This window comes from Plasmodium falciparum, assembly GCF_000002765.6.
Source record: "Plasmodium falciparum 3D7 genome assembly, chromosome: 12".
Taxonomy (NCBI): Eukaryota; Apicomplexa; class Aconoidasida; order Haemosporida; family Plasmodiidae; genus Plasmodium; species Plasmodium falciparum.
In genome coordinates, this window is record NC_037284.1 from 307,501 (window position 1) to 328,440 (window position 20,940).

The 20,940-nt window shown below is 19.2% G+C and overlaps 4 protein-coding genes across 4 annotated transcripts; 2 read left to right on the top strand and 2 right to left on the bottom strand.

Moving 5' to 3' along the window:
- Positions 1–713: 713 nt before the first annotated feature.
- PF3D7_1206800 (conserved Plasmodium protein, unknown function) lies at positions 714–2,897 on the top strand (the record flags this gene model as incomplete). Its single annotated transcript, XM_001350441.1, has 1 exon — positions 714–2,897. The coding sequence occupies one exon, from the start codon at positions 714–716 to the stop codon at positions 2,895–2,897; it is 2,184 nt and encodes a 727-aa protein (XP_001350477.1).
- Positions 2,898–3,330: 433 nt separating this feature from the next.
- On the top strand, positions 3,331–5,739 carry PF3D7_1206900 (conserved Plasmodium protein, unknown function; the record flags this gene model as incomplete). The annotated part of the gene is made up of 4 exons (XM_024473383.1): positions 3,331–3,432; positions 3,610–3,672; positions 3,774–3,989; positions 4,147–5,739. The coding sequence occupies 4 exons, from the start codon at positions 3,331–3,333 to the stop codon at positions 5,737–5,739; spliced, it is 1,974 nt and encodes a 657-aa protein (XP_024329149.1).
- A 629-nt stretch (positions 5,740–6,368) lies between these two features.
- Positions 6,369–14,408, bottom strand: PF3D7_1207000 (conserved Plasmodium protein, unknown function; the record flags this gene model as incomplete). Its single annotated transcript, XM_001350443.1, has 3 exons — positions 6,369–13,376; positions 13,475–13,527; positions 13,631–14,408. The coding sequence occupies 3 exons, from the start codon at positions 14,406–14,408 to the stop codon at positions 6,369–6,371; spliced, it is 7,839 nt and encodes a 2,612-aa protein (XP_001350479.1).
- Positions 14,409–16,835: 2,427 nt separating this feature from the next.
- PF3D7_1207100 (small subunit rRNA processing factor, putative) lies at positions 16,836–19,358 on the bottom strand (the record flags this gene model as incomplete). The annotated part of the gene is made up of 1 exon (XM_001350444.1): positions 16,836–19,358. The coding sequence occupies one exon, from the start codon at positions 19,356–19,358 to the stop codon at positions 16,836–16,838; it is 2,523 nt and encodes an 840-aa protein (XP_001350480.1).
- Between the last annotated feature and the right edge of the window lie 1,582 nt (positions 19,359–20,940).

Genomic DNA, 20,940 nt, shown 5'->3' on the forward strand with positions numbered 1-20,940 from the left:
GTAAATACATATTAATATATTTATATATCTTGACTGGATATAAAAATAAAAAAAAATAAATGTAAATATAAGTTATTTTTTCATATTTTATTTATAAATTATAAATATAAAATATATTATTTTTTCTTCGTTTTTTGAGGATCGTGAAAAAAGAATTAATTTAAGTGATGGAAAATAATAAATAAATAAATAAATAAATAAATAAATATATATATATATATATAATAGTGATCTTAAATTTGTTCACATTTTATTTCATTTGCAAAATCGAATTATATATTGTATATTCTATTAGGTGAAATATAAGAAGATACATATTTGTTAGATTGAATATACGTTAATATTTTAGTAGAATATGTAATGATACATAAATATTATTTAATAAGTTTTGTGAATATTTATAATATCAAACAGCTCTATTTTTTTCTTTTATATATATATATATATATATATATATATATATATATATATATAAATAATAAGATAATAAAAAAAATTAATATATATCAGATTTTCAGTATCAATTGTAGATCTGTAAAATAAGCCATAACAAAAAGATTGTTATATATATATATATATATATATTATAGATATATTATATTATTTTATTTTTTATTTGATTTAATTTAATCTGATTTTTTTTTTTTTTTTTTTTTTTTTTTTTTTTTTTTTATTTTATTTTATTTTTATTTTCATTTTTTTATTTTTAAGAAATGGCGCAAAATAACAAGAATCGTCTTTTAATTTTAAACGATGTAAAGAATTATTATAACAAAATATTTACAAGCGAGGTACTCATATCTTTACAAAAAGATATAAAGTTAGAAGATTTAATGTTCTCGTATAACTACTATTCTCATTTAATTTATGAGAATAATAATGTTGATGAGGTGTATGTAATTCCAAGTGACTATTTAAATAGCGATGATGATTTGGATTATAATATTAATGATAATAATGAGTTAACCTGTTTTTTATTAAGAAGAGAAGAACGTAGAAATAAGAGCAAGGCAAATTATAGGTACAGCAATGATGAGATGATAAATTATTTTGACCCTTTAACCAGTGAAGAAGAATTTGAAGAAAAAATTGAAAAAACGTTTGAATTTTTAAACAATTTATTATTATCAATAGATGTGGGTAATAATGATATGAATAATAATCATCTGGATGGATCTAACTCATCAAATAAATTACATTTAATTAATCAAATATGTATTAATTTAAATGTTAGAAAAGAAGATGATAATATTTACAAACTTTGTAATATACAAGTTGATAGGAGTCAAATAAATCAAATTACCTTAATTATTATTGCATATATAATTACTTCTATCTTTAAATTAAGTATGGGTAGGAAATTAATTTTTTCGAATAAAAATATCAACAATATGTTATTTAGAACTTTACATTTACAAAATATTTATATACAAATATATACAATGAAAAATTTAAAAAAATATATTGTAGAAGATGCAGAATTTTGTGATATTGTACATTTGAAAATGATCAAGGTGTGTCTTTTTAGTAAATCATTATGTTCATTTAATAGGGCTAATCATATTTTATTACTCTTGCTTAGAGAAAAAAAGAATTATTCTCATGATATATTTGATTTTTATTTTTTGAGAAAACTTAAGTATTCTTTAGAACATTCAGATAATATTGAACGATTAAGATTGTTAGATTTTATAACTGATTGTATAAATGTTACTAATGATGAGAACGTGTGTAATTTATTTAAGTTGAAAGTAAAGTCTTCACAAAATAAAACAGCGTTTAGCAAAAATGAGAATACAAATGTAAATAATAATAATAATAATAATAATAATAATAGTTATAGTAATAATAATAATGGTATTAATGTTGATATTTCACAACTATATAATACAGATATACAGTTAAAATTAGATAAGCAATTTAACAGATATTGTGATGAATCTGATGATGAAGATATTTACACGGATAATATAATTTTTTCTCAAATACATGGTTTAAAGGATATTATGAATAAACATAATTATAAAATAAAAGATATATATCTAATGATTAGAATTAATTTATTTAAATATTTACATATGATTTACCTAAAAGATGATTTATTATTAAAAATAAATGTATTAGAAATATATTCCAAATTAGTTCAGAATATTCAATATTGTGATGGATTACATTGGGAAAACTGCTACTTTTTATATAATGTTTTATATGATTTAAAAGAAAAAGATGATTATATATTACATTTAAGTATTATGAATTCTTTAATATCATATTCATTTATAAATGAATCTGTATTACTTTATCTTATAAGTGCACATTCAAATATTTTAATAAAAATAATACTTCAATATATAGATAATAAAGAAAGTGATGTTGAAAAACTAATTGTTGGAATTAAAGCATTTGGATTTTTCTTTTCATATAAAGAATCTTCTAATCTTCTTTTGAATTTAAATAAAAATGCTCATTTGGTTGTTATTAATCATATAAGTACTCATTCTAATACAAATGTATTATTACATGCAATAAATATATGGTTAAAAATTTTAATATCTAAGCCTATGGATGATATATGGTTTAAAAATATTATTCATTCAATTCTCCTGGAAAAAATTATTCTCATATTAAAAGAAATTGATGATAACAATATACAAACCAATATTTTCAAATTATTACATTTAATGATACCTTATGATATTGCTACTACCATTTTAAATGAACAGTGGATCATTAAAAGTTTACATGATGAATTTGAAAATAAAGCGTATGACCTAAAAATTAGTAGACACAAATTTTTTGTGGCCTTATACCAACATAACAAAGATATTATTTCAAACAATGCCTATGCAGATAATTTAATACGAAACTTTATAGAAGCAACACCCAAAAGGTATTAAATATATATATGATTATATATATATATATATATATATATATATATATGATTATATTTATTTATTTTTTTTATTTGTAATTATTTCGTACATTTTTTGTTCTTGTACAAAAAATATAAATCTGTGTTACATACAATGCGTATATATAAAAGTATAGCATTTTATGTGCGCGAAAAGACAAAGTGTGTATATTAAAAGAATAATGATAATATGAATTACATTAATAAGATACATACATATAATATATATGTATGTATTTTTTTTTTTTTCTTTATATTTTACAAATGCACACATAATTTTTTTTTTTTTTTTATTAACATTTGCATCATTCTCATAAACTATAATTTACCATAGAGAAATTTTGTATATAAATAAACTAAGTTAAATATAATAAAAAATTATTATTATATTATAATTTATATATGGAATAAAACAAATGTCGCTGAATTATGGACTTGATGAAATAATACAAATTAAATGCTCCTACATAATAGAAAAATATAAAAATAAGTTGAAAAAATTAAAAGAGTACAAGCATGTAAATAAAGAAATAATATATATATATATATATATATTTATATATTTATGTTGGAAGAATATATTTTATTGTTATTATTTCTTTTTACTTTTCACAATAGAAAAAGATAAAGAAAAAAAAAAAAAAATTTGTTAAAACTTTGACCTAAAATGTATTTTTCTGTTTCATCTTTTTTAGGCCTTAAAAGAAGAATATGAAAAAAAAAACAAGGCCCATTACGTAAATAGATATATGTTTAACGTAATATATTAAAAGAATGGATATGAATATATATATTTATATGGTCAACATTTAATCTCTATATTATATAATTTATTATCTTTGGATATCATATTTTTTAGAAAGAAAAAGAACAAATATTTAAGGATCTACATAAATATAAGGAAAAATATGAACTTGAAACCTTAGAAAAAATAAAAGAAAAGTACAACAACTATTTCGCTGATATTTTTTTATATGAGCAAGAATATTATCAATGTATATATAAAGTCTTCAAAAATTTGCTACTAAAAAAGGAAGAAATTGATGAAAAAGAAAAACAAGTCATCAAATTATATGTACATTAATAGGACATAATGAAAAAAAAAAAAAAAAAAAAAAAATATATACATCCATATAAACATATATATATATATATATATATATATATATTTATTTATATTTATATTTATATAATTTGTTAAATATGTATTTTTTTGGTTTTTATTTTTTTAGGAATATGCACACATGATGCTCTCTGATAAAAATATATATGTAGAATTTGAAAATTTTGCTAACACTAATAAAAAATCTTTTAGTTTGTATGATATTAAAACATATGAATATAAAAAAAATATAGATAATAATATTCATAATGCTGATAACTTAGAAAATCTTTATAGTATCAATGTAAATGAAATTTATGAAAGTATCCTTCTTGATCAGAATGATGATAATTATACTCACATGCTTAACACTAATAAGAGCTTTAATAAATTAAAAGGTGAATATGATGAAATAAAGCATATTCCCCAAAATAATAATAATAATAATAATAATATTATGTTTACCTCAAATTTTGATGAGTACAATTATTCTATGAATAAAATTAATCCTATATCAATAATAAGTCAGGTAAAAATCATGGATCCTATAAATAAAGAAGATATGGTAAATAATATTGATAAAAATGATAATACAAACAAATCAGATATTGTTATTAAATATGTGAATCAAAATGTTCATCAGAATGGAATAGATATTGAACAAAATAATATATCTGAAAAAAGGGAAGCGTCAAATGATAATGAAACATACATAAAAAATAAAAAACCAAAAGAAAATGAAAGTGAAGAAATTATTACGAATTCAACGGAGGATTTTGATGTGCAAGAAAATGTAGAAGATGAAAATATGAAGAGTGAAATTAAAAATCATATAAGAAACAATTTAAAAGACAACAATTTTTTCAAAAAAGATACTTCATACGAAGAAATAAATATAGAAAAAGGTGACGAAAATATATTTCCTCAAAATGATGATGAGAAGCTACAACAAAGTAAATTTTTTAAAAAAAGTGTAAGTACTACAAATGAGGTTTTAGGAAATGATATTTATAATTCACATATATTAAATAATAGTCATGATATAAATTCAAATATTAAATATGGAAAAAGTGAAAATTATATAAATACACTTGATCTACAAAAATTACATAGAGATATTGTAAATAATCTAGAAGCAAATAGGGAAGATAAATCTGAAACACACAAAAAAATAGAAGAATTAGATGATATTATTGAAAATAATATAGATTTTAATGTATCCAGTTATTTCAGTGGAAACTTTGATGATATTATAAATAAAGAAGATTCATTAGAAAATGAAAAAAGTAATATATTAAATGAAAATTCATTAATTATAAATAATGATCAAACTATTGAATATGTAAATAATCAAAATATAAACTCGAAACCATCTTCTATTACAAAAAAAGAAAATTTACACATATATAATAATAATGATGAAGAATATCAATATATCAAAATGTATAATGAAAATAATAATCAAATTCAATCATCCTTATTTCAAACATTTAATAATTTTAAAAATGATTATAATATACAAATTGAAAGAATGAATACTTTTGAAAATTATGCACAAGAAATAAATATACTAGAAAATTATGAACATATTATGAATTCACTAAACTTAGATAATACATTAATTCAAAATAAAAATAACAAAAGTGATGAAAATGCAATGTTGAATATAAGTAATATACACGACATCATAAATTACATGAGCAACCATATAACAAAGAATTAATTATGTATTAATTTATATATGTACATATGTGATATATATATATATATATATATATATATATATATAATAATTTTTATATATTTATGTAAATCAATCGCTTCTTTTTTTTTTTTTTTTTTCTCTTTTTTATTAACTTATTTTTTTATGCCTAGAAATATGTGGGCATCTATTTATTATTGTTGTATATTATAATAAGTATTGGAACATGAAAATACATTATTTTTTATAACATATATTATAACATTCATACTTATTAAGCCAACTTAAATTGTATTAAAAATACTGTTAATTTTACATTCATATCTTGTTCAAAATTATTGTATAAGAAAAGATAATTATATATATATATATATATTATTTAGAATACATTTGACACGTATATGCACACACCCGTAAGTGTCCATTATAAAATATGTTATATATATATACAATACATACATATATATATATATATATATATATATATATATATATATATATATGGTTAACAAAATAAAAAACACAAAAATACATATAAATGAAAAAAAAAAAAAAAAAAAAAGAAGGAAAGAAAGAAATAAAGAAATAAAGAAATAAAGAATGAAATATAAAACATCAACATTATAATTAAATCTTCTTTATTTTACACATCACTTTTTATCAAACTTTTTTTTGTTTTTATTCATTATAATTGATTTATTCATTAACGTTTTATCAAGTTGTTCTATTATATTATTACTATTTATTTCGTGTTTGTTTTCATAATTTTTTTTACGGTTCATATATTCATCATTGTTAAATTTTATATCATTAGGTATCTTATTATTTTGTTGTATCCCCTTCATAAATCCTTTTATTCTTACCATATTTGTATTTTTCTGCTCATTTGGTGCATTCATATTATTATTATTATTATGACTATTTGATTTGATATTGCTTAAAAATTTAGTGTTGCTTGTATTATTTTTATTAGAATATTTATTATTTTCTGGATTCCTAAAATTTGATTTTTCTTTTTCTTTTTCTTTTTCTTTGAATGATGACATTTGATTTATATGGGACTTTTTTAAGTAAGTTATATTCATATTGTTTTTATGATCATCATTATTTTTATAATTAACCTTATTCATATTATTTGAATTTTCAATAATCATTTCTTGTTTGTATACATTTGTATTATTTTTCATGTACCCACTCTTTCCATGTGCAATTGCATCTTGTTCTTGTTCTTGTTCTTGGTCTTCTTCTTCTTTCGCCCTATTAAATTTCTTCACTATATTTGGTTTTACATTATTTCTATGAACATAATTACTATTACTATTATTATTATTATTATTATTATTTAGGTATATATTACTACTATTGTTACGTGCTTTATACTTATTATCATGATCTTCATAATTACTCATTTGTGAATTAATTTTTCTAAGCATTTCATTTTCGTTGTGTACAAAATTATGACTACATAATAGATTACTGTCACTATTATATCCATTATTTTCTTCTATCGATTTATTTAATGAATGTGGTGTACGAGGAATAAAAGAAATATCAATATTTTTATTCCCTTCAAAAAATTGAACGTTCTCTCTTTTACTATTTATCATTTGAACATTCGAGTCTACATTTCTATTCGACCTTTTTTCATTATATTTATTGTTATATTCATATAATTTATCCAATGTCTTATTATTACTATAATTTTTTTTCTTTCCTGCAATCCTTTCTACATCACTATAATGATGATGCTCATTCATATTATTATATTCTTCCTCTAGAAATTCGTTAAAATTATGTTCTTTTTTCATAGAATCATTTTCATTGTTAAGGAAGTTATCATTACTTATTTCTTTTCTAGTCATTTCATCGTTATTATTATGGTAATTATCATATTCATTATTTTTACCTTTCCTATTATTATAATAATAATTATTATTATTTCTATCAGTCATATTATTTTTACTATTCATATTATTTTTACTATTCATATTATTTTTACTATTCATATTATTTCTATCATTCATATTATTCCTATCAGTCATATTATTTTTACCATTCATATTATTTTTTTCATTGCTTCCATTCTTATCAGTAGCAACATTTAACTTTCCTTTATTAGGTGACATTTTGTTATGCTTACTGCTCTGCATTAAGCTAGAAAAATGATTTATCGACTGCATATTTTTATTAACTAAATTATCAATTGTATTCAAAGAGCTTTCGTTTTTCTTATTTATTTTTACATTCTTTTCATTTGAATTATTTGCATAATTTCTCGACATATCATTTCCATATACATTACTATTTATTTTATGAATATTATCATTTATATTATTTATATTACTATTTATATTATCGACATCATTATTAATACAATTAATATTCTTATTAATATTATCAATGGATGCATTTCCTTTATTAGATTCCTTTTCTATATAATTATTATTATATTCATCTATTACATCCATTGTCATATCTTGTGCTTTTTGCTCATAATTTGCCAACATCATACTACCATCATATTTATTATTTTCATTATCCTTATAATAATCAAAATTATTACTTTTAATATCTATCAAATCAGATTCAATTAAATTATTTACATTTAATGATGTCATTATATTATTTTCATCATGTTCAATGTTGTTTTTATAATTCAAACGTGATGGGCTATTTTTATTATTTAACGTATCGTTAAAACTGCTCTTTCCCATCTTTATGTTGGTACTTATATTATTAATATTATAACTATTATAACTATTATTATATGTATTATTTTGATTTATCTTATCACCCTGATGTATGTTATTACCAAGTTCTTTTTCTCTTCTGTATGGTCTTTTCTTTTCTTCCTCATTATTATAAAATTGGTTCTCTTCATACATGTCTCTGGGTAGAGTAGTTGAGAATCCATTTTGATTATCATCATAATCATATTTATTATCATTCTTTAGATAGTTCTTTTCATAATTCTGATAATCATTATTCAAAAAATCATCTTTTTTTTCATTATATTTATCACCCCCATAATTATAATAGTCCATATTATTATTATTGTCATGGTTATTATTATTATTATTATTATTATTATTATTATTATTGTTATTATTATTGTTATTATTATTATTATTATTGTTATTATTATTATTATTATTATCATTATAATTATTATCATTATTATCATTATTATCATTATTATTGTTGTTACCATTATTTTTTGTAATGTGTGCATAGTTTGATATACCCCTATTTTCCTTAATACCACTCTTACTATAACTTACCTTATCATTCATACTATCATCCATATATATAACACTCACATTATCCGTTTTATCTACCAAATTTGTATCTTTATTATTCAATAATTTAGAATCCATTTTCTTATTATTCATCGAATAAGACGAAGCAGCATCCTTATCAACATTATTAGATACATAATTTGCATCCGATATTATCAAATTGTCATTTTTATACTTTAAAAAACCCTTGTTTTTAAAATTTTCATTTATCATACTATCTATATATTGAATACTATTATTAATCTCTAAATTGTTATAATTAAAATTTATACTTTTTTTTCTATTTCTTCTTCTTATCAAATCAAATTTATTTTTACCAATTGCCTTAACCTTTACTCCTCTATTTCTTGCGTTACTTGTTCTAGATAAATTTGTACTAACTTTTCTATTTTCCAAATGTTTTAAGGATATTATAGCACCTTTACCACTTTTGTTTCTACAGTCTTGTAATTTACTTAATAAATTTATTTCATTTTCTTTCTCTTTTAATGATTTCTCTTTATTTTTTAATTGCTCATGTAATAGTTTTAATTGTTCTTGTATAAATTCCGTATCCTTTATATGCTTCTCTTTCGTTAAAATAAATTGTTTTTTCTCGGCTTCTAAACTATTTCGATCTATTTGTATAACAGTTTGCTCATCTAATAATTCCTTTTCACGTTTTTCAATATTTTGTAATTGCATTTCTTTTTGTTTTAAACTATTTTTATAATTAACCAATTGATCTTTAACCTTCTGTAATTCGTTTTTTTTTTCTTTAAGCTTCTTTTCTCTTTCTTGTAATTTAGAACTATATTCCTTCAACTCTACATCAAATGAATTTAATGATTCCTTTTTCTTATTTGATTCTTCCAGTTTCTTATTATATTCCTTTTCCTTTTCCATTAAATGAATTTCTCTATTTTTCAATTCCTTGTCATAATTTAATAATTCTTCTTTATTTTTTTTTATCTTATCTAATTGTTCATCAAAAATTTTACGAGATTCTTCCATTTGAGCCTTGTCATTATTTAGACTTTCTTCTCTTTCATCTAAATCATATTTTCTTTTCTCAATTTGTTCCTTTTCCTTTTCAATATTTTCCTTTTCCTTATTTAAATCTTCTTGTTGCTGTGATAAATTGATAATCTTTATCTTTATATCGTTTTCTTCTTTTTCTTTGAAATTTTTATAATTCTTTAATTCAATTTCGATTTGTTCCTTTTCTACTAACAAGTTTTCTTTTTCTAAATTTAATTTTTCTTGTTGAACATATAATTTTTCTTTTTCTTCTTCAATATCTAAGTAAATGTTTTTTTTATAATTTTCTAATTCTTCTTGTTCTTTTATAATCAAATATTTCATCTTATTCTTATCTTCTTCTAACACATCATATTTCTTTTGTATACTTTCTTCATATTTTTCACATTTATTTCTAAATTCTTCTTCATATATTTTTTTTTGTTCTTCAAAATTATCACGTTCTTTATGAAGTTTTCTTTTTTCATTCCCAATTTCGTTTTGTAACTTTTCATTTTCTTCATCAAATTTTTTTGCTAAACCTGATTTTTCATTTTCGAAATTTTCTTTATATTTTTGTTCCAAATAAAGTTTGAATTCTTTTTTCTCTTCTTCCAAATTTTGTATCATGTTACGTCTTTCCTTTTCAATTTCATCTTTTAATTTTTCATTTTCCTTTTCCACATTTTTTATCATCTTTTCTTTATTTTTCTCAATATCTTCTAACATTATGACTTTCATTTTTTCGACTTCCTCAATCATTAATATTCGTTCCTTTCGTAATTCTTCTTTCATATAATTGATTTCATTTTCTTTTTCCTTTTGCATATTATTTTTTTCATTAAGAAATTTTATTCTTTCTTCTTGTACATCATCTAATAATTTCATTTTTTCCATTTCTAATTCTTTTCTCTTTTTATTTAAATCTTCAAGTAATTCATTATATCTATCCATTCTACTATTTAATTCTTTTTGTTTTATTAAGTTATTTCGTTCATTTCTTTGTATTTCTTCTTCTTTGTTTTGTAGATTATTATATTCACATTCAATAATTTGCTTCTTTTCTTTTTCTAAAGATTCTAATTCTTTTTTCAACATTTCCAATTCATTCTTTTCTTTCATATTATTCAATTTCTCTTCTTCTAACTCTTTTTTAGTATGATTTAGAAAATTTTCTTTTCTTTCTATATTTCTTCTTTCGTTATCTATTTCCTTTTCTCGTTCTTCCATTTCTTTGATTTTTTTATTAAACTGACCAAATTTTTCATCATATTCATATAATTTACTTTTACATTTATTTTCGATAGTTATGCATTCATTCATTTTATCTAATAACTCTTTTTGAGCATTATCATATTTTAATTTTATAGAATTAACATACTTTTCTTTTTCTTCAATATCCATTTTCTTTTTATCTACAAGCATTTCTTTTTCCTTTATCTGGGAATGAATCTTCTCAATTTCCTTTTCTTTATCTGATAGCATCTCAACCTTTTTTTCAAAATTATCTTTTCTTTTTTTCATTAGGTTCTTTTCAGTTTCTAGCATTTGGCGATTTTCCTCCATATGAACTTGCAACCTAGCCATCTGCTTACTAGCTTGACACACACAAACAATATTTTTAAAATCATTCTTTTTCTTGAAATTTCTATCAAAAGAAAATAATTCTTCATTATTATGAATCAAAGAATTTTCCTTGTTCTTTTTCTCATTTAGCATATTTAATTGATAACTTTCTATCTTATTGTTATCTATAAATATCTCGTCATTTTTATTATTCATATAAATACTTTCTTTATCAGAAATTTTATGATAATTGTTCAGATGCTTTTTTCTCAATTCGTTAAGATCAAAATTTCTTAAATTAGACATATCTTGTTTATTATTAGAATTTAAAGTATTGTTATGTATTGAAACATCTCCATTAGGGAATATAGAATTGTTTTTTTCTCCATAATTATTAAAATTGTTAGCATTATTTATATTATCATTATTATTAATCATATTATCATTATTATTAATCATATTATCATTATTATTATTCATATTATCATTATTATTATTATTATTATTATTATTATTCATATTAACATTATTCTTCATATTATTATTATTATTCATATTATCATTATTATTCACGTGGTCTAAATTACTATTTCTTCCCTTATTATCATCAAATTCATTCTTGTTATTCATAAAATCTACTCTATACATTGTTCTATTGTTAAATTCATTAACATTTAGATCCATCATTTTATTTTTCAAAAAATTCAAATTACTCTCATTCTTTAACTTCAAATATTTATCATAACGTGAAACGCCATTGTTAGATGTATCTCTTGTCTTCTCTTGATAATAACTAATTTTTGCTTGTGTATCATCCACATAATTTAAATAATTATTAACCTTTTCTGTTTCCAATTTTCTTATATTTACGTTACTTGAACTTGAACGTTTATGATGAACATTTTTATAATCATAATTTAAAATATCTTTACCCTTATAATGAGAATCAATATAATTATTTCGAACATCATTCATATTAAACTTATTACCATTTTTATTTTCCTCTCCATTATTCTTCATATTCATTAAATTTTCTATGATTAACTGTTTCGTATTATTATTTATTATATTATTTTCATTATCTCTTTTATTAATATCATTATTATAATTTAACGTCTTACAAGTATCTTGCATTTCTTTTTCATTAGATATATTAAATTTTTGTTCACTTTCATATTTATCTTTCACATTTCTGTTGTTTAAAAGATTATTTAAATAATTACTTCTCACTTCATTCTTCAGATTATTTAAATACCCTTTCTCATTATTATTTTCACTCTTTAACTGATTGCCTTCCTTCTGGTTTATATCTTTTATATTAGCTAGTTCTTTTTCATAGAAAAGGCTATTTTTATATTTCTCTTGTAAAACACTTAATTTATTAGCATCAATATATGCAGACCCATTACTATTCAATGTATCAATATCCTTATTATATAACAAATTCATATCTATAATTTTATTTGCATTATTAGTTTCTACTAAATCCATAGGATTTGTAGTAGAATTATATCTAATATTATTATTATTATTATTATTGTACATATTTTCAGTATTATTATTATTAATATTTCCTTTATTATATATCCTATTTCTATTGTACATAAAACTTTTCTCTTTATTTTCATCATTTCTAATAACCATATTCTTCATATTAGCTTCCTTCAAATTGCTCAAGTATTCCCCTGGGTTCATATTATTTTTATAATATTCATAATTACTCATTTTGTCGTCTACCTTTTTATTATCAGAAATTAGTGAATCCTTGTTTCCCTTAATCCTGTCCTTTAGTTTCTAAAAATGTAGAAAACAAAAAAAATATATATATTAAAAAAAAAAAATTATGACAATCTTATATATATATATATATATATATTGAATAATCTATTTACCTTAATAACAGAACTTGGAATATCTTCTGAAATTTGTCTGCTAGAACTATGTTCTAAAATGAAATAAAAAAATAAAATGGAAAAAAAAAATATATATATATATGTATATATATATTATAATAAAACATATGTATGGTTTTATTTTAAATTGCCTACTTTTATTAGATTTATAATATGATTCATGTGTTTCTAAATCTAGATGCCTATTTGTTTTTAACTTATCGAGTGCATAAAATTTTCTCTTAGAACTATTTATATAACTAGATAATTTCTTATCTTTCGTATGAGTGTAATCATTCTCTTCCTCCTCATTACTATTATTATTATTATTATTATCATTATCATTATCATTATCATTATCAATATTACTACTGTTACTAATATCACTATTACCACTATTATTAATATCAATATTACTATTACTATAATTTCTATTTTTTTGTTTTAAGTTATTGAAAGAATGATTATCACTATCGATTACGGAATCATTGTCTTTAATTTTAATAAGTAAACTATTTTTATCATATTTATCGATTTTATTTATTAATGTATTATTTTTATCATCTTTCATATCCTCAACTATATTTCTCTCTTTTGCAAATAAATTTTTGTATCTAGTAATAAAACTTTTTCCATTCTTTATAGAATTTTTTATGGTTTCTTTAAAATTATTCTTACTTGTAACGGAAATATCACTACTTATTTTATTTGCTTCAATATCACTTTCTATTTCACTGTTTTCTTTATATATTTTATCTATTTCTTCTTCGACTTTCTTATTTTTAACTGTATTAATATAATTAGAATATTTATCATATTTATATATATTCTTTATATTGTCTAGGTTTACTTTACTTTTTCCTATTACACTATTTTCATTTTCTGATAAACTAACAGAATACACACTATTATTATTATTGCTATGGGTTTTCATTTTTTTTTTTTTTAATTAATTACCTTTGAATGTGTATTAGGACAGCTTACCAACTGTATGTTATTAATGTGTAAAGGTAAAAATAAATTATATATATATATATTTTAACACACACATATATATATTTATATATATTAGTGATATTATTCCATAACAATTATTTTCTATTTTCTATTTTTATTTAGCTATATATATCATATAATATAAACAGATGTATCAATATGTTCAAAATTATTTGAACAATGTATAATATACGAAAAAGTAAATAATATGCCAGAAATGTTAAGAGATTAAAAAAAGATAAAACATTATTTGAAAAAAAAAAAAAAAAAAAGAAAAGAATACATATATAAATATTCATATATATTAAACATAAACAACTCTTATGAAAAAAAAAAAAAAAAAGGAATTTTTTAAAAAACTTTATTATGCTATCATGGAAATTATTATAAAGTTTACGTATACTAAATATTATTAAAAATATAAAAAATAAAAATAAGTGTAATTATAAATGTGTTTTAATTAATCTTTTAAAAATACATATTATGTAAATGGTAAAATATTTCTTTATTATATGTTCCTTTTTATATTATTACTTATGTTAAGCTCTTTCTTTCTTTTTTTTTTTTTTTTTTTTTTTTTCTCCTTTAGTTTAGAATAATATTTATAAGAAAAAAAATAGTCAAATTAAATCTATACATAAATAAAGCCATTGGGAAAAAATATCGTATGTAAATAATTGGCCATTTATTTTTATTATATTTAAAACTATACACATGCATTATATAAAGATATACTTAAGTGAATTACAATATATTATATATAAATATATTATATATGTATATATAGTATTATAAAAATAATTTTAATATATTATTTTATATATATATATATATATATATTTTATATAATATCAAAATATATAATATTCAAAATTAATATTAAAAAGTTTAATATATATATATATATATACATAATATTTTAAAAAAAGAGAAGAAATAAATGAATAAATAAATAAATAAAGATACACGAATATTTTGAGCATATATAAATTTAATGAAAGTAAATTTTTATAAATGTAAAAAAACATATTCTTGCTCCGATTTAATGATTTATTTTTATCCTTTATAAGTAAATAAATATAATATATATATTATGTACATATAAATTTTTTTTTTTTTTTTTTTTTTTCTTTTTTTTTTTGTTATTTTTGTCTGGAATTTTCTTTTAATATCTTTCTTCATTTTTACCTGCACGCATCAGGTAAAAAATTTTTAAAAAATGTGCAAAAGAAAAAAAAAAAATTATTATGATAAAAAAAAAAGCTTTACAATTAAGAAAAAAAAAAAAAAATTATATAAATAATTTGTAGATTAAGGGAAAATGAAAAAATTCCTAATATACATATGAGTTCAAATATTCATAAATGTACATTTATTTTTCTCCTTTTTTTTTAATTTTTTAAAATATGTAAAAATCATATTTATAATATCTTAAGTTTTAACATCCTTGTACGTCTTATTATAATATATATATATATATATAATATATATGTATATATAATATACAAAATTTCCCCTTGTATCATCAATGAAATTTACCTTTTTTCTTATAAATAATAAACATTAAAAAGAAGAAAAAAAAAAAACTTCATAACCTTTAGTGTTTTCCCTATTATATTATATTCTTCTCTTTTTTATATGCAATTAATATAATATCCATGTGGATGCATAAATAGAAAAGTACCATTTCTCACATAAAACTTTTATTTATATTTCCATTTTCAATGTAGAAAATCTTTTCAATTACTTTTTATACACATATATATTTATTAAATTTATTAAATTATTTATTAGCTTAACAAATTAACAGTTAGTAAATTAAAAAATTAAAATATAGAAAAAAAAAAAAAAAAAAAAAAAAAAAAAAAGTTTTTATGAAAATATAGAATTAAAATTTATATTATAAATACCGAGGGTTAATACATAAATAAATACGCATATATATATATATATATATATATATATATATATACATATACACATATAGAAATTGCAAGAATGAACAAAAATTTCAATATATATAAGACTCAAAAAAAAAAATAATAATAAATTAAATGAAAAGGAAAAAATATGGAAAAAATGATACTACTACAAGAATAATAATGAAAAGAAAAATTATACTAATACTGCATAATAATGTGTATAATCATAATAGTATCCGTGTATTAATAAATAAATTATGAAGATATGTAAATATATATATAATTAATTTTAATTATAAAAAAGTATGGTGTATCTTTATTATCCCACATCATGTTCTTTAAACACCTTTGATAAAAAAGAAAAAAAAAATTAAGTATAATTTCATATATATATATATATATATATATATATATATATATTTAGAATCCAATGGTCTTTCCTTTTAGTTTATGGATTTTTTCTTTTTAAGTACATCCTCATTAAATTTGGTTTTCTTATAATTTGGATTTGTTATATCCAAATTGAAATCCTTATTTTTATATAAATCTGCAAATCTAGAATCAACTACGTGATAATCATTTGTTTTTCCCTTGTCCTTTTCTCCATAATTCTTCATCACAGAATCTTTCTTTCTTTTGTTTGTTTTTTTCGTTATAATTTTTTTAATTTCTTCATCTGTTTTCTTTAATGATTCCAAGTATGCCTTTTTCTTCATTTTCTTTTTTTCTTTTACCTTATCTAAATATTTTTCCCATGGATTTCTGTTATCTTCTTTTTTATCTTTATTGGTTAGGAAATTTTTAAAAACGTTGACAACTTCATTTTCTTTATCACTATCATCAGAATCGTGTTTTTCCTTATTCGTTTTAGACCTTTTTTTTTCATTATACTTACTTTTATAATCTTTTTTATCAATATTTTCATCATTGCTAAAATAGTTATATTCACTTTCTTCTATGGATTCATCATTACTATGTTCTTTATTAAAGTGGGTATCGGTGTGTTTATTTTTGGAATAGATCTGTTTTTTATTAAAACTAGTAATATCTTCATTATTATATGAATGTGTTTCATCAAAATTATCACTACTGTGATATATGTCATCATTTGAGTTTTGTATTAGAGATTTATTAAGATCTCCCAATGATTTTTCTTCATTGAAATCATCATCATTTAATAAATCTCCAAGAAGTAGTTTTCTATAACTCTCTTTGTTATATCTTTCGTTTTGTTCATTATATTTCTTGTTTTTATTTTTCTGTACAATTTCTTCATCTTCTTCATTTTCTTCATCACTTGATGAATTAGCTAGGTATTCTTTTAAATCTAATTCTCTCAATTGCTCTTCATTAAATTTGGTGGACAACAATTTTTTTCGCTTAGGATTTTCTTCCCATGTGGATTGTGCATGCGTATGTTTTAAAGCTGTGCTTACAGAATAATGAAACTCATAATTCTCTGGAATATGATCACATGATTCTTTAATTTTATAATCATCTAAAGAACAATTATCATCAATTATTCTAAGATCTAAATAATTAATACAAAAGTCTGCATCCATATCATTTAATTCTTCATATAAGAATTCTACAATTTCTTTATTGTAACATTCAACAAGAGCGAAATAATATCTTGACCTTTGAATTTGATATAATCTAATTTTTTCATTTTCATCATCTTCATCATTCCTATATATAGAAATATCTCCTGCATTATTATAACTATCTCTTTTTGATATGACGTTTTTGGATTTATGTTTTAATTTATCATTATTGTCTCCACTATCAGAATACATATCATCCAAACTATTATTATCTGAATCTTCCTCTTGGTTATCTAACTCTTCACTATCATTATTATTACCATAATGTACTTCAACAGGGTCTTCATTTTCTTCTTCCTGATCATTGTCACCATTCTCACTGTTTTCATCTTCATCCTTTATATAATCTAATAAATTATTTTTTCTATACAAGGCATTTTCATCCTTATTATATTTTTTTTTTAAAAGATCAGAATTAATTACTGGTCCATGTTCTTCTTCATATTTCAATTTTTTTTCACCATATTTTGATGTGTATATAGTAACCTTTTTAACTGCTCTACTTTTACTATAATCAATATTTTTCTTTTTCCGTTTTTCAAAATTGTAATAAGATTCAAATAAATAAAATATATCAACACTCGAAATATTATCCCAATCGCATCCTAAAACAGTAAAACGATTAGTAACATTAAACGTCATCTTAATATTTTCCTTATTATTATAAATATCCTTATTTTTACTATTCTCATTGATTTTTTTTTCATCTTTTAAATGACTCTTATCTTTTTTTTTGTTCACATTATTATTTGAATGTTTTGTTTTATTATTAATATTATTTGATCTACTTATGTTTGCATCAATAGTTTTTTTTTTCTTTTTAATAATTTTGAAATTATCTTCATTTATTTTTTGGTTTTTATGTATATGCTTATTTTTTTTTACATTACCTTCATTATTTAATTTCTTCTTAATTTGTTTTAATGTTTTACTATTTTCAAAAGTATCAGATTCCTGATCTTCCTCAAGATCTATATCATCATTATATAAGACTTCTTCTTCGCTGTCAATATGATTATCTTCTTTTTTTATGTTTTTAATTTTTTTTCTTGGAGGTAAAGATGAAGCATCATCATCATCTGAAATTGTATTTGAATCTTCCAAATTGTTATTCAAAATTTTTTTCTTTTTTTTCTTTTCTTTTTTTCTTTTTCCTAAATTATCCCCTATAATTTTACAATTTACTTCTTCCTTGGAATTACTTGAATTATTATAAATTTTTATTTTTTTCTTCTTAACAATTTCATCATTACTATTTTCATCATCGTGTTCATGTTTTTTTTTTTTTATTCTTTCACATTGAAATTCATCCAATTCTTTTTTTTGTGATTCCTTCTTATTATTTAAATAATCATCTTTCATTTCTGATATTTTTATATTTTCTTATATATATATATATTATATAAATTATGTATTAAAATATTTTGTTCTTTTATATATACTTTTTTTTTTTTTTTTTTTTTTTTTTTTTCTATTTCTTTTATAAATGTAATTTTTTAACGATCACTTTTAAACATTTATTTTAATATGAGTTTTTAATTTTTTCATGAAATAAAAATCTCATTTTTTTAATATGGTGAATTTATTATATGTTCTTTATATTTTGTATATTTTATAATTAACAGCACTGAAATTATGTATTTATATAAAATTAATTAATATATATATATATATATATATATATATATATATAATATATAATAAAAAAGAAAAAAAAAAAAATTTAGGCATATATAAATATAATATATATATATATATAAATATATATTGTAAATATATAATAATTTATAATTAACAATAACACTATATTCATATATATTATATAATATTTAATATTATTAGAAGAACAAGTAGAAAATGGAATTTTATTTTTTATATATGTAAAATTCCAAAAAAAAAATAAATATAATTTAAAACAAAGGTAATTATCATATTTATATAATTATAATATTATATGTATGTATATATATATATATATATATTTATTTATTTATTTATATATTTATTTATTTATTTATATATTTATATAAATTATATTATATACATATAATTATAATTGTAGAAAAATTAAGAAAATCACTACTCCACGCAATATGTATTTTCTTTTCTTTTTTCATTTCTCTATTTGAAAATACATATGATTATATTTTTTATTTTTCTTATTTTTATATATATAATTATATAATTTAATAAAAAATATAATATATATATATATATATATATATATAATATTATGTTATTTAATAATTAACATAAGAAAATGGCAAAGTAATTATATAAAAGGCCATAAAATATAATAAAAGAAAAAAAAAAAAAAAAAAAAAAATTTCTTTTAATATTTAAAAAGGGATTATAAAATATTATATTATGTTAATATACCAAGTACAATTTTATAATAATAATATAAGTATAAATATTAATAAATCAATGTTTTTCTTATTTCTGAATATGGGTATATATAATATATTTATTAAAAAAAATTTAGGAAAACATGTATATAAATATATATATATATATAGGAAAAATATTTATATATGTAAAAAGCTGATGGTAAAATAAAATATGATATATATATATATTAAATATTTATATATATAATATTGTTATATATACAATATAATTATGAACCGAAGCTTATGTGTGTTTCTACATAATGATATTTATATTGTAGATATATATATATTATATATGTAATTATTTTTTAATTCAATCCTTTTTACGACACCTAATTTCCTATTTAAAAAAATATATCTTTTTATAAGCCTATAATACCATTATTTTTATTATAAAATTAGTAATGCTATTTTAATTTTAAACGATCTATATTAAAAGTACAATAATATATACAAAAATAAAAATAAAATAAACAAAAAGATTAACTATTAATATATAAAATTATATTAAACTAAATAGTAATTATTTAATATGATTATTTTAATTTTAC